At 43.2% G+C, this 21,828-nt stretch overlaps 2 protein-coding genes across 4 annotated transcripts in view; both read left to right on the plus strand.

Moving 5' to 3' along the window:
* Positions 1-14,918, plus strand: part of arhgef10 (Rho guanine nucleotide exchange factor (GEF) 10) — a 58,428-nt gene extending 43,510 nt beyond the window's left edge. For all 3 annotated transcript variants that reach the window (XM_015970352.3, XM_015970354.3, XM_015970353.3), the window contains 6 exons: positions 69-295; positions 363-520; positions 2,684-2,826; positions 5,138-5,312; positions 11,715-11,837; positions 13,672-14,918. In XM_015970352.3, the coding sequence (XP_015825838.3) occupies positions 69-295; positions 363-520; positions 2,684-2,826; positions 5,138-5,312; positions 11,715-11,837; positions 13,672-14,162 (1,317 nt within the window). In that variant the 3' untranslated portion in view covers positions 14,163-14,918. The remainder of the gene's footprint in view (positions 1-68; positions 296-362; positions 521-2,683; positions 2,827-5,137; positions 5,313-11,714; positions 11,838-13,671) is intronic.
* A 1,730-nt stretch (positions 14,919-16,648) lies between these two features.
* LOC107392505 (kelch repeat and BTB domain-containing protein 11) lies at positions 16,649-19,658 on the plus strand. Its single transcript, XM_015970355.3, has 2 exons — positions 16,649-16,853; positions 17,469-19,658. The coding sequence occupies exon 2, from the start codon at positions 17,559-17,561 to the stop codon at positions 19,440-19,442; it is 1,884 nt and encodes a 627-aa protein (XP_015825841.3). The 5' UTR covers positions 16,649-16,853; positions 17,469-17,558; the 3' UTR covers positions 19,443-19,658.
* The last annotated feature ends 2,170 nt before the right edge of the window (positions 19,659-21,828 follow it).

Here is a 21,828-nt window from a genome sequence, read left to right on the forward strand (position 1 = left end):
CCAGAACTAATGAAATATCTGCAGTAAGTCGGATTTTACCAAAGAAGAACATTTTTATCTTTGCTCAGGTTGCAAGTTGCGCCAACCAGATGGGTCAAGTCGCCATAGTGGCCATGCAAAGCTCCAACCCTAAGGTGACTGAGTGCTTCAACGTGGAATCCCGGATCCTCTGCATGGCCTACGTCCCGACAGAACAACTGGAAGAAAATGGTGAAAAAGTCCCTGAGAATAACCACGCCCCCCCTGCAAGAGCCAGTGATACCCCGTCTGTTTGTTTAGGCATGGAGGAGGGCAGGTACAGACACTACAGTCGGCTTTTTTAATTATTACATCCAAAGTGTGACATTATTCTTCCTGTTCAGCATCATTGTGTATAAGAGCAGCCAGCGGTCCAAAAAGGTGCGTCTGCAGCATTTCTTCACTCCAGACAAGTCTACCGTCACCAGCCTGGTCTATACAAAGCACTGTCTGTACGCCGGCCTGGTTAGTGGCTCCGTGGCAATTTACTCCAGATCACAAGGTGTGTTTTTTTTTTAAAAAGACTCTTTTTAATCTGTTTTCCCTTCTTCAAGTCCAGCTTTCATAGAGTTTACTATAATTAAGCTCATTATACTGGCACAGCTTGGTAAGCTGTAATCTAAGGTGTGTCAGAGCCTCGGTGTGCAGCTGGAGGTCAGGGGTCAGCTCTGTTGTGTGTTTAAACTCGGTTTCCATTTGCTTTGTTGGCTGGGAGAAGCCAGTGTGTCAGCTGCCGTCTATTTAATGTCTTTCCTCTTTTGCTTCCAAGCAAACTTTTCCCACATTTTCAGCTTTGTTCCTTCTGTCGTTGGCTGTAAACGGAGCACATCGTGTGTTTTTGGTTCGTTTTTCTTTTCAGTTGATTGTCAAATATTATATTTTCATCACTGTTCTGCCGTTCTTTTGCTACAAATTCTAAGTGACTGATTAGATTCTTGCTCTAGCCTCCCCACCAGTCGGTCTGTTGGGTTTTTGTGCGCTGGAGAGTAATAAGACAAAGAACGATGGTTGCCTATGGACAGAAACATGAATGAAAACGAGTCTTTAATCTCTGTCAAGACGCAGTTTCCCAGGAAGAAACCGCCTCTGTTTGTTAGTCCTGTTGAGTTTTCCTTTTATTTATTTATTTTGCTCCTACATTAGTTGGTAAATAGTTGCATAATTTATTGTCGTTGGATCTGGATCCTCCATTATTTCAGTCAGGAGAATTTCCTTGCGTAAAACCGGGTCGTTCGTGTTGGATGGCATGACTGTTCCACCATGACGCTGACTGATTCGTCATGCACTGGTTGAAAATTGCTCCCTTTTATTCAAGTAATGCTGCACATGTGCTTGGGCTCTGCCTGCAGCCCGTTAGCATTTTAAGCAGGGCAGGCCCACGGTTTACCTTCCTGAAAGCGGCAGAGCTGTGAGAAGCGATCCGATCAAAGGGAACGTCGCCAAGATATCAAAAATGCCTGAAGAGGCGGAAAAGTTGCTTCGTTTCTGAAGCTGCAGGGGAAACACCACCCTGCTGTTGATCTGAAGCTGGCCGCCTAGTTCTGTCATGTTTGCTGTTTCCTCAGTGAGTGACTGTGTGAGAGACCCAGACAGAGGGAGGCGGTGAATCAGCACAGATCGCACGTCACCGACCAAAAAAAATCTGCTTTTCTCATCCTGAGACATCAACTTCATTCTTGCTGAGGTCTAGACTCTTTGTTGGTTGTAGCTTTTTCAAGATAAGATACACTATTTGCTCTTTTGGGATTTTTTGTGCACACGCGCCCATTAGCTGACATCAGCATGAAGGAATGCAACATTTCAAGAAATGAGCGATGCAGGCAGACACTTGGGTTACATAAGCCTTCCAGATGACACGCCGGTCTCCTTTTATTGCTGCTCCTGCTATTTTCTACCTAGCGTCACCGACGCTGTGTCATTGTTGGAACAACACACACAGAAAAGGGCTGGAATCCTAATTTAGTCGCTTTAGTTGGTTTCTTTCCTGGTTAAAGCAGATTTCGCTGCGTGGCACCTTCTCCTCTCAATAGACGTCTTTGTGCTTTCTGTTAGACAAACATCACGGAGGAGGCCGTATTCTCCTTCTGGCCTGGATTAGCCAGAGGAATGTGCTTTCTGGGTAAACTGTATTCAATAATCGACATCCAGATTCAATGTGTCATGTTGGTTCTTGCTCCTAAAGCTCTGAAATCTCCGCCTCACCTTAAATTCTTCTGTTTTCCTGTTTTTATTACATGAAATCTGAGACTTTCCTTATTCTCTAAGTACAGACGTCATTTTCCAGGTGAATAAAATGATTGTAGAAGTGATTATATCTATAAATACACAGCAGAGGGTGTTTTTTTTTTTTGCTCTCGAGCTGAATCTGTAAGCCTGCACATGCACAACAGAGTGTGTAGGAGTCGCTTGTGGGATCCAGCTCAGCTCTGACTAACACTTCACAGCCCATCTATATTCACAGTGAAGCCTGTGGAACCCATCAATGACCACTTAGCAGAGTTATAAATGCAGCTGACCTTTAAGGGTGGCGTTTATAAACCATTAATAAGCAGGAGAGCTTTATTGTTGCTCTTTGATGTTTTCATTTCAAGCATTTCGTGTTTATTTATTAGGTTTAGAATATTTTCTGTATGTATTTGGACAACGTCAAACCGTTTGCCTCCAGATGGGTCGTGGAGCTGTGATGAGCCTAAGCTGATAAAGCTGGGAGTTCTGCCGGTCAAGGCGATGCTGGCCGTGGAGGATCACCTCTGGGCCTCCTCAGGTGGACAGGTCTTCATCATCAGCACCCGCACACACTGTGTGGAGGTACGTAAGCCGGGCCTAATCCTGTCAGGCTGCACCGATGAGAAAATGTCTTGGGATTTTACTTCATTCAGTGCAGAGATGTTGTTCACGGTGTTCCCCAGGGCTCGGTCCTTGGCCTAATTTAGTTTCTTTTATTTATTTGCCCTCTTGGGGAGATGATTAAAATCTTTACTAATGTGTCCTACCATTTATATGCGGATGACATTCAACTGTACTGCTCTTTCAATGACACAGAGTTTAACAAGTTAGCTGATCTACTTGATTGCACTGAGCGTATTAAGGACTGGCTAGCCAGTAACTGTCTTCAGTTGAACTCAAGCAAGACCGAAACACAGATCATTGCTCCTGAACAGAAAGTGCTTTTAATCAAACAACACCTCGGTTCCCTGAGCTCCTCAGTCCAGACCAGTCTCAGAAACCTCGGTGTTCTTTTTGACCAATCCATGTCTTTGAGCTGCCACTCAAAACATTTAGTAAAAAACTGCTTTTATCTTTTGCGAAACATTTCCAAATTGAGAGCTTTTACTCCAAAATCGGACTTGGAGATGATTATCCATGCTTTTATTTCTTCTCGTTTAGATTATTGTAACTCTATCTTTACTTGTTTTAACAAATCAGATGTCAGTCGTCTCCAGTTGGTCCAGAACGCCGCAGCAAGGCTTTTAACAGGAACCAATAGAAGGGCTCACATAACACCGGTTTTATCTTCTTTACGTTGGCTACCGGTCAAGTTTAGAATTGATTTTAAAATTTAAGTTTTGACTTTTAGAGCTCTTAATGGACAAGCTCCACAATATTAATCGGACCTTTTAATCCCTCACTCTTCTGGCCGCACTCTACAGTCCTCGGGCCAAAACCAAAGGGGACAGGGCCTTTCAGACTATTGCACCCAGACTTTGGAACAGTCTGCCTTCAAATCTCCGTCTCTCTAACACTGTAGAGGTCTTTAAAAATCATCTAAAAACTCACCTTTTCATCCAGGCGTTCCCTCCCTAAATGTTTCAAAAAGATGGCTTTGTTCGGGTTCACACCTTCACTTTGTTTATACTCATGATTTCATTTTCTACTTTATCACTGCTATTGTTTTTTGGATGTTTTTATTGGTTAGAGGTATTTGCCCTGATCTTTATCATGTTGTACAGCGCTTTGTGATTTATATCTGTGAAAGGCGCTATATAAATAAACTTTTACTTACTTACTTACTTACTTACTTACTTACTTACTTACCTACTGAAGGTCCCTAAGACCAGATTTAAAACTAGAGGGGACCTGTCCTTTCAAGCTGTAGCTCCCAGACTTCGGAACGTCCGGCCCGTGTTTCTTCGTGTGGCCGACTGTTGATTCTTTTAAAAAGCAGCTGAAGACACTTTTATTTAGACAAGCTTTTTATGTAAGTTGACCTTGTGCTCCTGTCCTGTTTTGTCTTTTTGTGTATGTTGTGAAGCACTTTGTGATTTTATCTGTGAAAAGTGCTATATAAATAAAGTTTTACTTGATAATTTTGGGATTTTACTTCATTCAGTGCAGAGATTTTAGTTTATTTAGAGTCTGATTTTATTTAAAATGCAGATCAAACCCGTGAAAAGTCACTTTATTAGTTTATTTATGTAGAAATCACCTTAGATTGATCAGATATTTATTATGTGAGTTAACTTATGCTTCGTGTGATTGTCTAAGCTTAACTTTTAGTTTTCTTTCCATCGTTTTCGTTAATAAAATTCCTGGAAGGTGATATTCCGTGCGTGTCCTGGCCTGGTTTTGGGAATGCCTAGCACCTGCTCCGAGTCCAGGAATAGCAACGATCTTCTGACATGCGCTCAGTCGTAATGAGTTTAGCCTCGTTAAGCTCATTATGTTGGACCACCTGCCTGTTGGCGCCTTTTCTTCACTGTTGGTGGCGTTTAAAAGTCAGAGGGGTTTGGAAGTGTTGAGTCGTGTAACATAAGGAATATTTAATGTAGCGCGTGACTAAAGGGAACAAGGTTCAGAAACCGAATCCACAACTTGGCCTACAAATAAGTTTATTCAAAAACTTTCATGATTTATGCTTTCAGAAAGATTTCCCACCGGTGCCCTGTCGTTTTCATTTTGTATCTGAAGTCAATTGGTGTAAGCAGACATGACCGGTAACGCTGCAGGGGCAGGTGTAGCCTAGCATCTCTGTGGGTTGTGATGTTTACGGAGATAATCTAAGTTTAACATCACTGTTCAGTTTTAAAGACAAAAAGCTCACATAAACGCTGCGTTTCAGTCTAATAAATCAGTGCAACACAGTCCAGTTGTATTAACCTGGCCTCTTCTCGTCCTCCAGAGGCAGCTGGAGGCCCACCAGGAGGAGGGCATGGTGGTGTCTCACATGGTGGTGGCCGGAGTGGGCATCTGGATCGCATTCAGCTCCGGTTCCACGCTGCGCCTCTTCCACACTGAGACCCTGGAGCACCTGCAGGACATAAACATCGCCACACCTGTTAATAATATACTGCCTGGTAAGAGTGCGCTAAAAACGCTCAACATGGAGAGATGAGTCTGGGCCCAGGCTTTAGAGGGATTCTTCTTTTACCCGTGCTGCACCTCTTCTCCATAACAAACTAGAAAACCCACTGATTCTTCAGCCTGGCACGGTTTGTTTCTTCTCTTGGTGTCTGGAAGCATCTCAGTCCAAAGTCTTTTCACACCAGGTTTTAAGATCCAGCCTCATCGTTTGATGTCTGGCTACCACCTTCACGTCTCCGGATACGTCTCTGCTCTCACCTGCTGCTCTCCACTGTCACCCAGCAACGTGATCCGTTTACCTGACAAAGACCCAGAACACTTCCACACTATCAAACACGAACCAGACGCGGCCTCTTTATTTCAGATCCAACCATTTAATGAACGTAAAGCTCATCCACAGATTCCATTTTCCTCATCCGTCGCTCGGCGGGGAATAACCATCCTCCGTGTAGATTTTCATCACTGCAGGTTTTTCACACTTATTCAAGCTTTTCTTCCCTTTTTCAAAAGCTTCTTTTGTCGAAGTGATGAACTGAGACCTACTTATTTGTCTCTGTTCGTCTGGGTTTTATAGAACAGTTTGTCCTAATCAAGTCCGTTTTAAAGATGGAAGCAGCCGTCTACCTGGAAACTCGCCTGAATCTGAAGGTTCAACTGAACCTTAATGAAAAAAGTCCTTTTTATTCGTCAGACTGTTATTCTTGAGCAAAGATAAAACAGCTTTATTGAAGTAAGTGGATACTTTAACCCTAAAATGCAACCTAAAGTAAGTTTTAAGCAATAATTCTGAGAACAGGGGTCCTTAAAAAGTCTTAAATTTGCTTTTCTAAATTTAAGGCCTTAAAAATCCTTAAAAATTACAAATAATCCTTAAATACAGTTTCCAAATGTCTTAAATTACCAAAGACCCAATAAACAAGAATTTCTAGTTGGTGTTCAGCATTTTTTGTGTATGATGTTGGTGTAAGCGGAACTGTACACATTCAATTGGTTGTAAAAGAGGTCTGTTTTTAGATGAGCACATTAGCTGGTTAAGCTAGTGGGGGCTTGCGCCATGGGGAAGTGCAAGTTTAATGGTAACTGGGTGGGTAATTCCACGTTTGCGACATGGTTGGCAATGGTTCCAGGCAATAGCTGGAAATTATAGCTTAAATTTAATTTTTAAAAAATGGCTTAAATTTGGTCACACTGGCCTTAAAAAGGTCTTAAAAAGTCTTAAATTTGGCTCCCTTAAACCTGCAGATACCCTGTGAGAAATGAGCTTAATTTTTACTTGGAAGAAGAATTAGGACGCCCTATTGTAATGGTTCACCTTAGGTCAGCTATTGTGTTAGCCGTAAACCCGCCATTAACTGGATGAGTTATCTAAGCTCCGGTGTCAGGAGTTAGACGAGTGAGCTGCTGGATCCAGACAGGTTTCATTGTGGAGAGCAAATATTTAATTTTAGGGGTGGTGTAAAAAAAAAGCATGGAAGTTAAACTCGCTTTGTTAGCAAAACTCATTTTGTAACTAATAAAGTTTTCAACCTGTGGAAGTGTTGTTTATCACTAAGAGGATTCGAGATGGAGAACTGCTGTTTAGCCTCATAAAAATTGTTGCTGAGGATTTAAAATCACGTTCATCCCCAGTAACCTGCTGCTTTATATCAGTGTGACCCAAAAACACGCCGCTGGGAAGTGTGGTCATAGTTACAGTTGTGTGTAGGATTCAGGGATTCATACGACCAGATCGTTGATGTTTTCAGTTTCTCTTTTCTTCTTTTTGACTAAGACACTCAGCAGACACATGGTGTGGACATTTTACATATTTAAACCAAACATTTCTGCTTGAATTCGGTTAATCTGTTGAATGAAGGTTAACATCTTCACCAGATAGTGTAGCCTGGCGAGCCATCCTGTATGTTTGGTCTGGCCAGCTTATTTCTGGGGCGGAGTCTATGGTCGTCTTTCAGACTGTCTCCACACACAGTTGGACGGCAGCAGGACCAATCAGAGCTACCAGCAAGGTGATGGACTCAGCCAACGGTCTGCCATACATCGTTGAAGAAGAAGAAAATGGGTTATTTTTCTAAATAAACGACTAAAGTATCTCTTATCTGCTCATGTCGCTAAGAAAAGCTCAAGTCTAAATTGTTCAGTTGATGGCAAGGGTTTAGAACAGGACGTTCACAATGATTGGATGAGTTTTCTTCCAGGATTGTACATTTCTGAGGTGATTAAATTTATTCACTTTTTTACAGAATATTGAATTTATCGGTTTCCATCAGTGTGTGAAGGTTTAAATGTGGCGAGAAATGCTCCATAAAAACATCTTCTGCCCAACTTTAGGTAATTAGACAATAAAACATTATTGGAAATCAAAAGTTTTCATTGTTAAAAACAAACAGCCATTCGTTCTGGGTGGTTACGCCATCTCTGCTCCGTCATGCTTCTGGATTTAGAGTATTCGTGTTCCTGGATCATTTAAAAACCCAAGTTTCCTCTAGGAAATCCCTAATTGCAAGTAAAAATGTAGAAGCTGACCCAACTGCTTCAAGTGTCCACATCCCCCATACCCCGTGAGAACCTCACCACACCGTCTAGCGTTGGAAATAAAAGTGGGTTTTGTCAGACAGATGTGAACGATAAAAGCTGTGGGCGCTCAGCATCCTAATAGAACCCCGCCACCACAGAGGAAGCTCCTTCTGGGACCAACCAGTGCACATGAGAGCTTTCGTCTTGTGGGCTCCGCCATTAGAGCTCATTTCCTCTGAAAACAATACGAGTGCTCTGGATTGTCAGTCTGCATGAAAAGTTGGCGTTTTTGTACTTTTTGATCCACTGTTTAGTTGAGATTTGATCAAATCTCTTGAGTGAAGTTCACCTGTCGAACACGTTATTCTCATCTACTCTTATTTGTGTGCAAACACAACATTTATGGCTGCTGGCTGCTGCTGTGGAACAGAAAGAGACCCGAAAAATGTGCTGTTTTTTCCCAAACTCTGATGTAACTGGGACGGCTGGCCACACTGTTTAGACTAGAGCAACCGTCTGCAGCCGTTGTTAGGAGGAAGGAGTGTCAAACGTTTCATGTGCAATTCAGCTCCTCATTAGTGTTCATTCTGAGAGGCCCAGTAATGGTCGTGAGAAAAATCGACATGAAATTACACTGAGATCTTCTCTCATGAGGTCTTAATGCAGTTGTGGCTGATCGCAGTAGCAATATTCTCTCAAAGAAACATGGGGTGGTGTCCTGAGTCCTTTATCGATGCTGCGGTGTTAAATCCTGCAGGGAGGTGGGGTTAGCCTTCTCAAGTTCATGCATGTTGAAGCAATTCTGCCAACTCCCTCCTTTGCAGCTTGAATGAGAAACTTCTGTCAGCAAAGTCCCAGATAGTTAACATGCTGTAATAGCTGCATTTAGAGGGAACTCTGTGCCACCTTTAGTAAACTAGAACATGCAATTCTCACCAAAACACACATGTAGTTGTTGCAATATAGAGGTCTTAACGGTAAATGGTTAAATTGGAATAGTAATTTTAATAATAATATAATAAAATTTGTGTTCACCACCAGCGCAGCTCGCTGTGTGATCATGGATGGTGGCTGCCTGGTTGCCGTGACGAAGCTTCTGTCTTTGTCTGCTGCTGTGTGACCTAAATATGCAGCCATGCGTGACCTGATGGGAGACAAACATCAAGGGGGTTGATAAATAACACCTCCAGTGTCTTTGTTTGTGCACCGGCGTTTCTGTGCACCTCAAAGTGGTCGGCACGTTTACTGGTGAAGTGGTAATCAGTGGCGCCAAGTCGGGACCCAGATTTAATATTTACAAGCGTAATAAAGAAAGATGGTTTGGCTCTCAGCTAGGAATGCAAGAAAATGTTGACGCACTGAAATATCTTGATATCTGGATAATTAAAGGTGCAATAAGTAAGAATTTTACAGTGAAACAATCACAACAGTCTAATGTCTTACGGGCAGCAGTAGCTCAGGTGGTAGAGCGGGTTGCCTCATGATCGGAGGGTCATGGGTTCGATTCCAGCTCCCGCCAGAGGTATTCTGCTGTTGTGTCCTTGGGCAAGACACTTCACCCAACTTGCCTGTGTTAGTGGTGGTCAGAGGGGCCGACGGCGCCAAATGGCAGCCTCGCCTCTGTCAGACCTCCCCAGGGCGGCTGTGGCTACAAGTAGCTTACCATCACTAGCAGTGTGTGAATGTGAGAGTGTGTGAAAGCGTCTTTGGGTGTCTAGAAAAGTGCTATACAAGTTCAATGCATTATTATTATGATCATTATTATTATTATTATTATTATTATTGTGTTGGAACATTGGCCAGCGAGCCGTCCCGCCATCATTTGGATGGCCTGACTTCAAAAAGGACGGCCTAATTAACGAGGGGGCAGCTTTTAAATTTGATGGCAAGCAGTCCCCGTTTCTGTAATATCTAATATAGAATTTGCATTTTGTGGAAGTAAAATAAAAATCTGATTATTGCACAAATAAATCGACAAACACATGAACACACAGACTTCCAAACTTTGGACATCTCCTGTGATTTAGTTTCAACAATTTTCCCTCAACCGTATCAGCAGATTCTTCCATTTAAATCATAACGAGCCACATTAGGGCTCCGTAATGAAACACAAGTCTGAACAACTTATAGGACATGACTCGTTTTTACTCATCCTCCAGAACTGTTTGGTGCTGAGCCATAGCTGACCGCAAACCTGAGTCAGTCAGGGGTTTTGAAAATGGGCTGCAGTAACCAAATTTGACCACATGATGTCATTCTAACTTTATTCTTACCTTCAAAAGCAGCTTATTGATTTTTTTTATTGACAATTTACCATCAAACATTTACTGTTTTTTAGTGACATGTAATTCAAACTCCGACTGCTAGGTGGCAGCAGATGTTGTCTTGTTCATTCTGGCGGAACAAGGTGTCACTATAATACCAGATATGTTTTGGAAGTGGCTGGCTTGAGTTTCCCAAATAAATTAAATTTTTAAATTTACAAATATCGTCTGGCTTTAGTACCGCGATGTATCGTATCGCCTCGTCTGTATTGTGATATGTATTCTTGCACACAAACCCTGCTTTCAGCTACAGTAACCGGCAGTGAAGTCTCTCAAAATGCCGATCCTAAGTATTTCTAGACGGGGGGTGAATTTCTAGATTTACTCTTCCCTCCACTGTTGATTGTCAGGACTTGTGTAGATCAAAGAGGTCATCTGGTGTAGGATCAGGGACAGAGCTGCCCCGTGTTGATGCTCTCGTAGGGTTTATTTTAGTTCACCCTCTGGGTGGGGAACTCCAAATATTATGAAAGGAGGAAGTTGAGCAAGGTCCTTGACCAGGAGTCTGTGTTTCTCCTGACTCGGAGCCTTCATTAGAAGCACATGTGGGCAAGAGTTGGCATTAAACTGTACCAGCCTGCCATGGCAGACATGGAAGTATAGCAAGATGGCAGTAAGGCGTGTGTGCACCTCATGCACAGGGTCAGCCCTAGTAAGGGGGATTAGGCAGATAAACTGGCAGCCATTTTTTACTAAAACCCAAGAGGATTAGTTTGAGGGAGGAAACTCAAGTCAGGCTGTTCCAACAGTAATGACTCATGACCGTCTCACCTCCCACATAGCAGACCTGAGAGGGCTGTTATTCCAAAACCTCAAATTCTCACTGCAACCCTACAAACAGTGTAAAAAAAAATCTGCTTTATTTCCCATTTGTTGCCTCACTGAGTCATGACAAAGCTTCTATGTGGGGACGGTGTTAGGGAAATGCCAAGTTCCACATAATAAGTCACTACACAGACCGTCGGCAGCCTGGCTTTATTGCCGTCCTCGTTGAAAGGTGTTGTTAGCTTAACAATCCTCGCTTTTACAATCCAAAGAGGCTTCGGTGATTTTTCTGAACAGGAGAGGGAACATAAAAGGTCAGGTCATTTGGCCATACTTTGTATGAATAGAGGCCGAGCACCTTCACTAATTACAGCGTTACGCTTCACTCATCCTGTTACGTAACACTTTTGTGTTTGTTTGTTTGTTTGACTCAAAGCCGACCTTAGTGGTGCTTTTTTCTTTGTTCCGATACATCCAGGCTCCTCTTCAGGTTGCCATGGAGACAAACGAGCATTGAACACTGTGGCTGCCGAAATGCTGCCACATACTAACGTCCCCCCCCCCCCCCCCCACACACACACACACACACACACACATGCCACCATTCTGTGTGCTGCGCTGTTCAAACCTGGTGGAATGAGTCCTTAACAGTTTTGTTTTTGGTTTTCAAGGAGATTCTGTGTGTGGAAGGATGTGCTCGCCAAGCTTTTCTCTTTATTTGCAAAAACCAGTGGATTTACCTCAGAAATCACTTTAATGAATGGAAAATGAGCCTGTCCCGTTTCTCTGCAGGGAACCAGAGAGTGTCGGTCAGCAGTCTGCTGGTGTGTCACGGCCTGCTTCTAGTGGGAACAAACTTGGGGGTGACTGTGGCTCTTTCAGTCCCTCGACTACAAGGCATCCCTAAAGTAACAGGTAACACGAAAGCATGAGTGCATTATGTAATAGAAGGTGCAAGAAGGGGGGGGGGGCACCAGTGTACCATTTCCAGGAACTAGAAGTGAGCTACATCACAGCTGAGCTTCAGACGGCAAGCTTTGGAGTTTTATTTCCTGATATTTGGACATGTTGCTTCTGACTGGATAACAGCAACGCGACTCTACCACTTACTTGCAACGTTGATGTTTTAGCTCCACAAATAACACAAGTTTGAAGGAGTTCTGCCATGTGGTGAAGTAGCTAATGCTAATGGTTAGCTTCTACTAGCCAAGACATGCTCTGCTGTTTCCTGGATGCTGAACCAACACCAGCCTTTGTTGTGTCAACAGTTATGTTATTAAAATGATTATTAAATAGCCCTAAAATAACAGGCTTAGACACAAGGTGTGTGAGGAAATGTCAAAACACTGAAATATCACGATATTTCATGCATGATACTGAATCGATGTTTTTGAAGCAGTGCATTTTTTTTTATATTAAATGCAAACATTTAGGCCCTGTCCACACGAAGCCGGGGATCTGCCAAAACGTAGATATTTTTCTACGTTTTGGCCTGTCATCCACACGAAAACGGAGTTTTTTCACACGAAAACGGATCTTTTTAAAAACTCCGGCCAAAGTGAAGATCTGCGTTTTCTCCGTTTTGGGTGTCTGCGTGTGGACAGACAAAACCGGAGTTTTAAGGTCCGCAACGTCACTTTCCGCGACAAAAAATGCTGACATCACGTGTGCGACCTGTGTTTACACTAGCCGACATCATGGAACCTTCAGAGCTGCACTCTGTCACTACCTGATCCATCAATTGTCCAAGCGCTTTCTGCTTGTTTGTTTTAGCAAGCAGAATTACTGCTCCTTGCGGAAGACCACAGACGAAGGACGAGGTTAAGAACGGGGGAAGTACTGCCGCCTACAGGTCTGGCATGTCCTTAACAACGTATTTATCCGGGTACGTGTGGACAGAGTTTGTTTTTAAAACGCGGTGGTGTGGATGCAAGTTTTTGGAGGGGCGGATATTCGTTTTCAAAAAACCCCGGCTACGTGTGGACTAGGCCTTACTGTATTTCTTTTGTGTGGTGCAATTCAACCTCCGACTGCTAGGTGGCAGCAGTTTTTACTGCCTTCATTCTGACGTAAGCAGGAGATCTCATGATAACACTGGTTGGAAGCGTCAGGCCTGAGGTTTCCAATTAAATTTGGTCCTAAAAATCGCAAATATCTAGTTTTTAGTATCATAATTTATTATATCTTCTCTCCTGCACAGTGATGTATCTCGTATCACCAGATTCTTGCTCGCACACGCCCCATTACACATCAAAGTGTCATTTTCAGCCTTTGTGTGACACATAATCCAGTTTCTCATAAAAAACTGAGGCCTTAACTGGAAATGTTTGCTGTCTTTTGTTGTAATCAGCATTAATTCATGAGCCTGACCAAAATCACCTCGCATACCCAGAGTTTGTCCTTGATGGTTAGTCGACTTTGTGTTTGGTTGTCACGAACCTTCCCTGGTGCCATAGCAACAAAGTTACACACCAACGACCTTACTTATCAGATTTGGTTTCCTGCAACGTATTTCACCAATTTTAAAATCTACCTGAAGGCTCTCCGTTTTTACATCGTGAAGCAGGTGAAGTTTGAGGTGCGTGTTGGTCAACATGACTACCATCAGCACAGCATGCAGCTAAAACATAGCGTAGGTACTTGGTGGGTTTTTGCTTTTACTGTCTAGGTGCATCCTGTAGAACAACTTACTACAAAATATTCAGACACAAGTCATTTAAAGCTTGTGGATTCACGTTTTTGTTATTAGGTCGAGGAATGGCGTCGGTGCATGCGCACAATGGTCCTGTGAAGTTCCTCACCATGGCTGCAGCAGTGTGTAACCGAACATCGAGCCTACCAACATCCACCCCTTCCTCTTCGCTCCAGGGGTCACAGAGCACCTTACCGCCAACGGATGCTGCCTCTCCTCTTCCTCAGGGTCAGGCTGTGTGGTTGGGAGAGGCAGGCTGTACCACCATGGCCCTGCAGGACTCTCTGTCCTCCTCGTCCTGCGGCTCCCTAGCTCCATCCCAGGGATCCTTGGAGCACGGCCCTGAGGACGGGGCCCTTTATGACCTGCTTCACGACCCTGCTCATCACCAGAGGGGCCGCCGCTCGAGTAAGGTGGATGTCAGCTCTCTGCTGGTGGTGTCTGGAGGTCTGAGTCACCGTAGGGTCAACAAAAAGACCAAACAACCTCGCCACGAGGACAACGTGTCCACCATCATGATTTGGCAAATCCCTTTACTGAACATGTGACACCAGCACCACGTTGGATGGATGTTGTGTTTGTGTGTTTGTACGAATTTTATTTTCATGCATTTTTTTCCCCAAGTGAACCAAAATTGCTCACCAATAGGTCTGTCAACGCTTTAAGTGTTTGGCTTCAATCCAAACAACCAAATGTGTGATTTTCAGACCATTTTTAATATAATCGTGACGTTTCTGCCTTTAGAAACCAACAAAACCACTAAACCATCGCTAGCTTTAGCGCTAACAGCGGCTACGGACCCATCAAAGTCTATAATTTACTTTATACCATGAAAAACACTGAAAGGTCTCTAATTTCATTATTATTTGAATGTTTTGTAGCAATTGTCTTTAGTCTCTCTAGACACTTGGACTGATATGAACTGCAGTATTTAAATCAGTGTTGTAAAAAAAACATGGCGGTGCATTTGAAGGTGAGAAAGGTAAGAGTGGAGTAGATTAGTTACACCAGGTTTAGCTCAGACGTGTAAACCTGGAGTGTGACAACAGTTTGAGGTGAAATGCGCTCGAGTTTAAAGGTCAGGAAGATCCAATTATTTTGTAAATGGAGGAAAGGGATTATTAAAAAAAGAAATCTAAGCATCCCTGGCTGGCCAGGTTTCTCTTTATAAGGGAGGAAGTTGCGTAATCATCAGTTCTTCTTTATTTCCCACATAAGAATATTTTTTAAAAGATTTATACGTTTGTCACACTTGTATTTACTGATGTATATTAACAATTCCATAAATCTTGTTTTATTGAGAACACTTGCTCATGTAGTTGCCTTTTATCTCCTTTTGTGAGCACTTTCTTCAGAATACTTCATTTTCAGCACCGTGGTTTTATTCAGTCCTGACTCGATATTTGCCATGCCACGTCTCTAGACTAAAGGAATAAAGGGTTGTGAGTGCTCGTTCTTTTCACTCGCTCCAACCCTGTCCTTCGCTGCGGTGGTGTGCAGCGATCGGTGCATGCCGAGACTAGCAATGTGCCTGAGGGGCTGCAGGAACGGATCCTGATGCAGCTCTTCCGGGATTTCTCCTTCTGCCGAACAGAGCGGGTCAAGGTTTTCCTTCCTTGCAGCGCCCACGTTCACGGTTGTGTAACCAGTCCTACGTTATCAGTTTTTAGCAAAAAGACGAGCTGATTTTGGACAAAAGCAGCACGCAAACGACACGAGGATTTAAGATGATCACATATAACTGATCTGGTAATGAATTAGACTTAAATGATGTAAGAATTCAGCAAATTAACCCAGTTATCAGTTAGTTTGACAGCTCTATAACTAAAGGACTTGTTTTCTTTCCTACCCCAAAGGTTCCCATAGCAACACTGATTTTGTGTGGCTGGACCAGCGGGTCTTCCCAGTTTCTGACATTAAAGCTTCTTTGCTGCCTACCCTCTAATCTCGCAGGGCTAATGGCTGTACGATGCTTTCGTTGGGGCTCCCCTATTTTTACATCTACGAGGCCAGTTGTCAAAAGACACGATCTCCATGAGGAGGCCATATAGTGGTGTTATTTTTAAATCTGCTGCTGCCACAAGGCTGCTATACATTGGTATGTAACACACAACTAAATTTAAGGCTAAAAGATCTCAAAAAGCAACACATTGTGCTTTTTCAATAGATATTCGAGATAAAAATAACTCCGAACGACACTTAAAACGTCGTAGGCCTCTTGGTTTAGGTTTTAGTCAGATTGACGAGAAAGAGGAAAAATGGCTTCCATGAGTGAAAAGAACAAGGGTCTGCTTCGCATTCATCTTGATGAAACCGTAAGACTTCTGGGGAAAATATTCTGTGGACTGATGAGACACAAGGGAAACCATCTCATTACATCTGGAGCGTTCAAGTCGAACACCATCCCAGCTAACATGGTGGTGGGAGTGTGATGGCCTGGGGCTGCTTCACTGTGATTGATGGAGCCATTAAGTCTGCTCTACCAGAAAATCCTGAAGGATCAATTCTGGCCTTTGACCTTAAGCATAACATTCATCTTGGGAAATTCTCTAATTTGGCTAAATTTTAGTTATTGTAAACTTGTGACTGATGTTAGCAGTTGTGCTGCATTTAGTTTCAGGTTGGGTTATCCCCATAATAAAAGAAACGGTCCTTTAAAAACTGCGTACGCGCGCGTGTCCCTGTATGGAATCCTTTCATACGGGTAGTCAAGACAGATTAGATGCGTAAAGGCATGCCGCATCTCCAGGACCAGCGCGCGCACACAACAGATGAGCGCATCCACGAGCTGTTAGGTGTAGGGTTAATGCCGTTTAAGGGGGCGGGGCTTGGATCAATAACAACCGCCTCACTTTTTGTCAACTGTTGGGTAAAAGGGAAGCAAGAACCACCGACTAGACGGGTCTGAGGGAATAAAAACGCTCCGTTCCCGGAGGAAAAGACGCAAGGTTCGCGCTGCGGAGGAAATTGGAGCTGACGGGAAGGAGGTGCTGGAAGTCCGATCGCCTCCTCGCCTGTTTTTTAGCAGGAACATCGGCTGGTTTGTGATCGGGAGGAGAGAAATCCCGAGTTGGTGGTTTTGGTGGATCTGTGGGCAGATGGTGAACGGAGGGGATAAAGCGTCTGAAGAAGTGTTTGAGGGGAGCGCCGGCTGGCTGCTTCGTCTTACGTAACTGCTTTGTGGAGGGACTGGCAGGAAAACTGGTGCTGACCCGATTCATCCAAGCCAGGAATCACAGGTAGGTCATCTCATGCTTAGACATGCTCTGAGTTCAGATGTTCATAATGTACGAAATATCCCATTTTGATTCGAGTTTATTGCGTTTTATTTCTGGATTTATCCAGATTCCTTTAGAACAGGGAAAGCCATGATCTGTTTAGAAAGCATTCTCAGATTTTCGATTTATTTCCCCTATAAATGCAAACCATTTGCGCATGCGCTTTAAAATGTCTCCAGATTACCACATCTAAAGGGCAGGCAGGGTGATGATTACAGTAGGTCAGACTGAATGTTGAGCTGTAGATGCTTTGGTCTGGTCTGTATGGGGCTCCGATTCTAAAAAACGCATTCAAACTACATTTAGTCACTTTTAGCTCCTTACAATAAAATTCCAGGTGTATTTATGGAATCGTAAAAGGTAATAATTATGTAAAATTTGCATATTTAGAATCAAATAATTTAAATGTATTAATTAAAAAAGAAATACTTGGCTAACATTCAAAATAAAAAACTGAAAAAGCAGGGTTATTGATATCTTTGTTTCTGTTTTGGTAAGGTTATGGGAAATACGTCTTTGCAGCTTTTCTTTTTCATTCTCTATGCTTACATTTTTGCTTGTGTTCTCTCCATGTAGGTGCAGAGCAAGGACAGCCGTCGCACGTTTTTTTGCGTTCACTCAAAATGATAGAGGATGCTGTCTCCTTTTGCCAGTAAGCAAACTTAAATGAATGAGGGATACAGACCGGGAGGAGGGACCATCAGTGTGGAGGCTGATCCAAACCTCCACACGGTGAACCCTGACCTGGTAACTCTCACGGACAAAAACAGGAACGTCTGCCCGGGTTTCGACCACGGATTCCTGCAGGACGGCCAGGACTTCAGCCCTCCTCCCATGTTTGAGCAGGAATACCTGCTTGATGGAAAGCCCATGGAGAATAACTGCTTTGATCATCAAAAAGCTAACAGCTCCCACATCTCAAGAGCGGCCCAGTATGGACTTTCTGGTGAACCGGAGAGTCCAGATCCTCATGCTGATGCTGCCGTAGCCAATCACAAGGCTGGTGTGCAACAAAATTGTAAAAGTGGTGAATTTCACAATGGAGGAAGAGCTAAAGTTTCTTTCAGTGAACTTCCTCTGAATCCAGCCAAACAGGAAACTGACTGTTTGATTCTAAAATCAAACCACAAAGCTGAGAGTGCACAGCCTAAAGAAGAGCCCGATTTGGTCATTGAGGTTGGCGGGCAGACGATCAGCGCTCACAAGTCCGTCCTGGCGGAGAAGAGCGACTACTTCAAAGCACGTCTCTCTCGCAACATTCTCAAAGTGAAAGGTGTGAGTTACAAGACTTTGTCCACATTGATAGATTACGTTTACACCTCTCAGATCAGTGTTACCAAGGACAATGTGGTGGATGTCATCACAGGGGCTAAAGTCCTGCAGATCCCTTGTGCCGTGCAGGCAGCTATGGACTCCATGTCTGAGCAAATCACCGCAGAGAACTGCTACGAAATTCTGGCCATCTCTAAGAAGCAGCGCCTGAGTGAACTGAAGGAGACGGCGTACGGCTTCATGAGTGACAACTTCCTCCAGGTCCTCAAAGACCCCGCTGTCTACGGACGTTTGACGGGGTCGGAAAGGGACCTGATATTGAAGAAGAGGATGGACGGGAGGAAGATACTGATGGTTGCCGAGGTAAATGATGTGTTTGATCGAGTTGGAAGCCGTCCGCCAAGTCGCTGCGGAAGCCGACCACAGAGCCCCCTGTCTGCTGGGTCTACGGAGGAGAACTTTTTGATTTACTTCTTCAGTGAAGCAGAGAACGACTGGAGACCTTTGACTGCGATGCCCGAGGACATAAACACTAAAGGGTGTGGGATCTGCACCATGTTTAACTATCTGTTTGTGGCTGGGGGGATAAAGGGCTATGGGGACAAGGGCAAGGTGTCTGACAAGGTCTTCTATTACAACCCCTTAACCAACCGTTGGGCTGAGATCAGACCGATGAACCAGGCTCGAGCTCAGTTGAAGCTTGTGTCCATGGATGGCCACCTGTACGCCATCGGAGGCGAGTGTTTGTTCACAGTGGAGAAATATGACCCTCGAATGGACCGCTGGACATCGATTGCCCCCTTGCCTAAGGGAGCCTTCGCTGTGGCCCACGAAGCCACCACCTGCAGTGGAGAACTCTACGTCTCAGGAGGTTCTCTCTTCTACCGCCTTGTCAAATATGACCCCAAGAGGGATGAGTGGCACGAGTGTCCCTTCAACAACAGCAGGAAGAAGTCCTCCGACATGGTGGCGCTGAAGAGCTTCATCTACCGCTTCGATGTCAACAGAGAAGAGGGGATCAACGTCTTCAAGTACAACACCATAGTGAAGATGTGGCACGACTGTGCATCCCAGAGGCCGGGGAGTCATTTACCTTTCAGGTGTGCCGTTGTCGGAAACTGCATCTACTGTGTGAACAAAAGCCAGACTCTTCAGTTCGTGGTGGAGGAGGAGAACGCCTACTTCGTCGAGGAGGCCCTGAAGGCACCTCTGGAGGCGAAGGGCGTCCTTTTTCCTTTCGTACTCAGTTTGCCTGAAAAATCTGAAAAGGTTACATAGTGTGTGTTTGTGTGAATGTGTTTGTGTGTGGGCGATCCAGAACAACACAATAATCGTGACTCAGTGAATCTACGATAAGTAGAAGACCCTTTATTCATTTTCAGCGTCAGCTTTCAGTCTCGGTGTTTCAATGCCTGCTTGCAGTGGAATGTGTGTACTTGCATGGCTATTTAATGCATCTACAGGGTGAAGCCTTAATGTTTTTTTCCAACTGTATTGTAGACATGACATGATGAAAGTGATTCTACCATGTTCACTTTTCTGTGGTGCAGTTTTTGCATTTAGAATAGGAAATATTCAGAGTATAGTTGATTGGTTACTATGGTAACACTAATGTTCCGTTTAGAGTTGTATTTTGTAAAAAAAAAGAACATGTTTCAGACCCTGTACGCACGTAGCCGGGCACCCCACAAAATGAAGATGTTTTTCTACGTGTTGGCCGGTCATCCTCTTGAAAGTGACGATACACGACGCCAAAAATGATTCTGTCAAAAACTCCAACCAAAGTGGAGATTTGTGTGTTCTCTTGTCGGCGCTAAGTTAGATTTCACAATGCCACCACCAACAAAGTACTCCGACGTCTCGCGTGTGACCTGTGTTAACGCCAAGTTACTGCTCTACGTAGAAGAACACAGGTGAAGGACGACGTTAAACGTGGTTATTGTCCACCACTTTCTTATTCCACACCCGAGGAATATTTTTCTGCAGAGATGCTGAAAATTTGGAGCACCACTGTCACCTCTACAAGCCTGGCATGCCGATGGCATTTGCTTTGCAATGCACTGGATTTATTCGCTGAAAACCAGGTGGTGTGGACCCAAGTTTTTATTTCTAGATGGGCAGGGGAGGATACCGGCTTCGTGTGTACACGACCTTGGTGCGCTTTATGAATGACGCGACACGGGCTCTCTGCAAACGAATGAGCATTAAAAAAGTTTTGGGTTGAATTTGACAAAAGTTTATTTTTGAATATTAATTAAACATTTTTTAACTAAGAACATTTAAAATAGATTCAAAAACATATTTTTGCATTCAGAACACAATATTTTAGTTAGGGTTAAAAGTAGGTCAAACACCATTTAGCTTGTTTTTTTTCCATTTAAAATTTTTGAGACTTAAGTTCTTTTAAAAAAGGATGAAAAGTTTAACCCCAGTAATTCCACCCCTAAAGCCTTTTTTTTTTTTTTTTTTTTTTTTTTTTTTTTTTTTTGAGAGGAGGATTCTCAGGATGACCAAAATCCGGTGCGTTCATTGCCTTTGTTGGTTCCATAATGACGTTGCTTTATGACACTAAAAAGCCATGATCGCCAGTGCACATCAACAAAAGTTTTAATCTAAACTTCCTACAGTTATTCCAACGTTTTTCTGTATTTCTGTGCTGCCATAACACAGTGAGACTCTTGTAGGCTGTGGAATGCCATTATGGTTGTGGAGTTGTTCATCTGATTCCTGGTTAATGGATGTGGTTTTGATATTTTTCCAGCTGACTTGTGTTTTGTGAGCTTTTTGTATGAATTATGGCAACGCTGGACGCTCCGCTGTGATGGACAAGTATAAATTGGTGCAAAACAATAACTTCCTGTTAATGAGCTCTGAAATAAGTAGTTGGATCTTGTTTATCAGTGCTTCAAATAAAATATTTTGTCTTGAAATTATTTTTTTTCTAAGGTTTCTTCAGACTTGAGTGGATTCACACTGACACCTAGTGGACAATAACTGTATCAGCAGATAATAAAAAGACGTGTTTAACTTAATATTGGAAATGTAATTTTTATATTTATATTTGAAATTGGTTTAGTCTCTCTAAATCAGCATGTGTTGTAATATTGCATCTTTTTGTTTTATGGCAGAAAAATGCCCCAAGATGTGAATGAAGAGTTTAAATTATTTACAAGGATAAATCCATTTTTATGCCAGTCATAAACAACATCCAGATGTTTATTTTCCAGATTTTAATTAAAAAACTGAAATTTGGATGAAAAACTATTTTCAATGTATAAAATCTAGAAAATGTCCACTTAAACCCTAGTTTGTAACTCTTGTTAGGTTGCATGTTCCCTTCCCCTGCTGTGTTTTCTGCGTAGACTTGTTTCAAGCCTGTTTCAGTTGAATCAGGGGAATTTCAACGTGTTTGTGGTGGAGAGCAAAATATGACAAAAATCAGCAGCACCGTGTTAAGCAACCTCACAAATTATGTAGGATAAGGAAATAGAAGAATGAGACAGTTTCATGAGGATACACTGAGTATGAGGTGATAAATTAAATTGATTAGTCCTGCAATCTTCTGCACACTGAGAGCCCCAAGAGAAAAAAAGTGGTTTTAATGGAAATTACAAGACTAATTCCAGTTGTCGCCACTGGAGGGCAGTGTGAGCTCGGTATGAAA

This window comes from Nothobranchius furzeri, chromosome 18 (genome assembly GCF_043380555.1).
Source record: "Nothobranchius furzeri strain GRZ-AD chromosome 18, NfurGRZ-RIMD1, whole genome shotgun sequence".
Classification (NCBI taxonomy): Eukaryota; Metazoa; Chordata; class Actinopteri; order Cyprinodontiformes; family Nothobranchiidae; genus Nothobranchius; species Nothobranchius furzeri.